At 49.0% G+C, this 4497-nt stretch overlaps 1 protein-coding gene across 2 annotated transcripts; it reads left to right on the forward strand.

Moving 5' to 3' along the window:
- The first annotated feature begins 1537 nt into the window (after positions 1 to 1537).
- Positions 1538 to 4132, forward strand: LOC133895383 (uncharacterized). Of its 2 annotated transcripts, none has more exons than XM_062335670.1 (4): positions 1538 to 2253; positions 2431 to 2555; positions 2686 to 2811; positions 3586 to 4132. In XM_062335670.1, exons 1-4 carry the CDS (start codon positions 2038 to 2040, stop codon positions 3668 to 3670), a joined length of 552 nt encoding a protein of 183 aa, XP_062191654.1. In that variant the 5' UTR covers positions 1538 to 2037; the 3' UTR covers positions 3671 to 4132. The 2 variants fall into 2 exon arrangements, with proteins under 2 accessions (XP_062191654.1, XP_062191662.1); XM_062335678.1 differs by having other exon boundaries at positions 1540 to 2253; positions 2437 to 2555.
- Positions 4133 to 4497: the final 365 nt, after the last annotated feature.

Below are 4497 nucleotides of genomic sequence, written 5' to 3' on the forward strand. Positions count from 1 at the left end.
ATGTCGGCGCTCCGCGCTTGCCAAGTTCTGGTTTAGGTCCTTGGGAGTTGGGCTTTCCCTGTCGCTCTCTTGTGCACAGCACACGTGTAGTCGTGCACCTACAACTGGACACGGGAAAGCAGACCGACGCATACACAGCTAAAATGTTTTTTTGATCGTTCTTTCTACTACTACTCACTAATTTTAATTGCTTTCAGAGCAGCAAACTTTACATGCCTGAGGCAGCCTGAACTCTGAACTGAGCCAAACGAAAGCCCGAGATAAGGGCAAATCCACTAACAAAACCGAGGAACAGAAAGCAAAACACCTCAGAACGAAACAGATGGTTCAGTAGTGGTAGAACAAGCTGAACCCGTGAAATTTTAGCTGAAACAAGCAGCTCCCCACAGAGGAATGTTCCAGGATGATCCGGAAAGAAGACGAGTGGCGCACACCAAGGCACGGCGTTGGTCGGTCGCTGGTCCAGCGATCCATGCAGATGGCACCAATGCCGTCCCAGTCACTCGTTTGCAGTAAACACGCACACGTGCGGAGCGGAGCAGGACAACGACAGCAACAAAACACATGAGCGCTCCAAGGCCCTCTTGTTGTTGCTTACCTTTGCCATGTAGTGCCATCACGCGTATGCTTTTGCGCGCGTTTCTGAATTCTCACCGCGCTGAGCCATGAATAGTAATAATTCGAAACTAGCAAACTTGAGATGGTAGAATCCTTTGCATCCGAATCAAGTTCGTAGAATGAATGGTCTACTGCCCTCTTAAATTTTAGACGGGTCAAGGATCGTCGAAGGCTGAGACTAACCATAACAATCGTAAACATGAGTTCCTATAATTGCAACAGAGAAAACCTTTGCCTGCATATTTAAAATGGAATTGGTACCACGCGTACACGGGGGCTTCCGTTTGCAGGCTATGGCATCATTGATGGTAGTCGAATACCTGTCTAATGTTAGACCAGGTCTCATAGGATTATTTTTCCATTTTGATGCCAGATGTTGGGTCCAAGATTGATATTTTGTTGTTCAACAAGGGCAGGCAACCTAAAAAACAAATCCGAAATTGTGATCTTCCCTACCAAAAGTTATTAAAATTTAAGAAGCAGCATTGCACATATATACTGCAGGGTGCCGTGATCCACTGCCATCTTTCAACGATCTTGTAGGCGATTCCACCTAATTGTCCAACTGCTACACTAGTTAAGGCGACATAAGTCCATCACTAAATTTATATTAATAACCATTAGATAAAAAAACAGAGACGAAAGAGAATCCTATTCGATGTCACGAGTTACGACTCTCATCTGACGCCACACACACACAATGTGTTCTGCTCTGACCGTTTCTCTTTGTTTGAGCTAGCTTTTCTGAAGAAAGATAGCACGAAAAGAGCCCTGATTTGCCTGCTGGTAGGATGAGATAACATAACAAGATCCCCTGAACCGATGCCGTAATCCACTGCTGACCTCTACCGCGTGACAAAGACCCCTGTTTGCAGTGCATGCACCGGCGGCTGTTAAGGCAGCGGCGAGCAAGAAAGGGCCATGATGCAACGCACGCCTACACTGGGTGAGCCGCAGGGTTTCGGTTGGGGACAAGAAGCAAAATGATAAGCATCCAATCCAAGACGCAACAGCCAAGCACAAGAGCAGTGTGTGTGTGTTAACCCAAACAGCCAAACAGGCCCTCTCCTCTCCTCTCCTCTTCTTCCTCTGGTCCCCAATGCCATGCCCACCTCATCACTATTTCTTAACTCTAGCTAGCTACAGCTCCTCTGCTCTAATCCTCCATCAGTGTCACTGTCACCATTACGCGTTAGCTATTAGCTACCTCAGCTGCTCACCTAGTTATTGATAGCAGCTATACTAGTATAGTGTACAAGTGCAGGGCAAGGAGGCCAAGAAAGATTTGAGCTTTCATGGTAGACACTGAACACCATCCATGGAATTGGAATGGATGATCAGCCAGCTCAATAAGTCGTTAGCTAGCTAGGTTCTTGGCTTCATTCATTGAGACGCCTTGGAGGGGATCGGAGGCGTTGTATGGAGAACCAGCGTGTGGTGGTGGTTGTGGAGGCCGCGGCCGCCGCCAGGGCCGCGCTGCAGTGGGCCGTCGGCAACTTCATCCGCGGCAGCGACTCCATCACGCTGCTCCACGTCTGCCCGCCCGCGCGGTCGCGGCGGAAGCGCCGCAGCCTCCGCCTCGGCGGGTTCCAGCTCGCGCTCGCGTTCAAGGACCTCTGCAACGGCATCGCCGAGGTACGTGACAGCAACAAAGGAACCCACCCGAGTGTATTGATCGAGTTGGTTAGTTAGTTGGGGCTTGATTGGTACCGAACGCAATCAAGAAGAGCCGATCAATCACGCTCGTGATGTTGCTGTTGCGCCATCAATTGCTATCGCAATCTATGGCGTCCTGTGATTGATGGATGATAGATGCAGGCCAAGGTGGAGATCGTGGTGACGGAGGGGGAGCTCGGGGAGACGGTGGTGGCGACGGTGAACCAGCTCGGCGCCACCACGCTCGTCGTTGGCCTCCACGACAAGAGCTTCCTCTACAGGTGCGCGATCGGAGTCGACCGAAGCATTCATTCGTTTCTTGAATTCGATTCAGACTTGCTTGCGTTCCGAATTCTGAACGCGCGAGTGGTATATATTTCCTTCTAAATTCCGTTGCTTCTTCCGATCCAGGGCGCCGAGCCCGTATGCCAGAGTGCGGAGCCTCGGGTGCAGGGTCCTCGCGGTCCGGCAGCGCGCCACCGCACGGGACGGGTTCTTGAACGCCGAGCTCACCCAGATCGAGACCATAAGCTTGCAGTAAGTGTTCGTCCGACCTCTGAACATCACACCCCATTTAGTCGAAGCATGTTTGGTTTGGCTTGTTGGCGAGCATCAGGTTCTTGAGAAAAGGAAACCATGGGCGAACAATCAGCAATGGGTTGGTTAAGCTAAACATCCTTGGATTCCTCTTTGGCCCTGATCAAGATTAGGTAACTGGGACAGCGTGCGGTTTGCATTTATAATAAATTAAGCTTAGGCGCTTTCAAAATTCAAATGGCTGTCTGCTTTGATGAATTCGCAATGCAACTCTAGGAACAGTCAGTCTTTCAGAAAGAAAAGAAAAAACCTGCATCACCTTTGGCAGTGCAGTGAACAATTCAGTCTCCTTGCATCTCAGTGCTTCCTGTGTTCCTCCGACTAGTCGTGTGAGTAGTTGCGCGCCCTCGTGAGTGGTCGCTAGTTCAGCTTGAGTGGTCGAGGACCACTCGTGAAGTGGTCTTTCTGTGGTCGTGAGGAGTGGTTAAGCGTCTTCTTCCATGTGGTCGTGAGCCCACGGAAAAGATCCGAGAGGCCAACACAATTCAGTCTGTCCAGGTGCCCTGACGATCTGAACCTTTTCTTGTGCCGTCATATATGCTAACATAATACGTTCCATATCTTGCTAATTCAAATGCCACGGGTTTCGCGCTGGATCTTTTGTTAAAGAAAAAGAAAGTAGGCTGATAAAGACATGCAACAGTTCAGTTTGCCTGGCTCCAGCACATATATGTTCCTCCGATTGACTTGGTTGATGACTCTTGAATTCTGCAGCATACCGCCGCCAAAAATCCCGTTCCCGATGTTTACGCTTCCGCTGGGCGTGATATGGAGACGAAGATCAAAGAGGAGAAAGTGACACGAAGATGGTGTGCAGGTAGGGAGGTTGGTTCATCCAGACAGTGGACGGAGCCTGTCAAGGGAACAGCAGACTGAGGCAGCCAGACGGGTACATACTTACATACACATCAAGGAGACAGCAGCAGCAGATTGACAGCAGCGGCACCACAGATGTAGAAGGATATACTCCAAACTATATAGTGAATCGAATTATGAAATTAGAGGACCCACTCTCATGTGGATATATGTATTTTTTTTCCCTTCCTTTCTCTCTCTCTCTGGAAGTTCTGCTGTGTCGTTTCACTTGGTGAGCAGAACATTGGCGAAATTGTCGCGTCGGGTAACCTAGAAAAACTTTGGTTGGTGAGCATCTGAAAACTGGCATGGGATTCAGAGCAGGAAGTAGAACAACCGTTGGACTCGCAATTCCGTTGATATGTCAAGCTAATTTTGTGGAAGACTTTCAGATTTTTTGTTTTGAGATCAGTTGCTGTTCAAACTGTAGTAACCTGAGTGATATGTTCAGTGATCGTTTAACTCTGCCGCGCTCAAGCAGCACCACTGGAACGGTCATCATCACCGCGTCTATAGATGAGATTACAGAACCCAACTTCTGGATGTTAATGGAAGGGTTTGGCTAGCCGAAGGCTCCCAACCCCTGGATGTTACATATTCTGTGAACGGTGATACCTTGTTTCAGCCTTGCTATTAGGTCGGGCTGGGGGGAATCCTATCGATCTAACAAGAGGATGACGAAAGGTCCCGAATCTCTAATACACTTCCATTTTTCTTCTTCTTTGTTTTTGCAAAAATGCTTAGGCGTACGAGATGACTACAGCCCAAGTT

Source organism: Phragmites australis, chromosome 2 (genome assembly GCF_958298935.1).
Source record: "Phragmites australis chromosome 2, lpPhrAust1.1, whole genome shotgun sequence".
Taxonomy (NCBI): Eukaryota; Viridiplantae; Streptophyta; class Magnoliopsida; order Poales; family Poaceae; genus Phragmites; species Phragmites australis.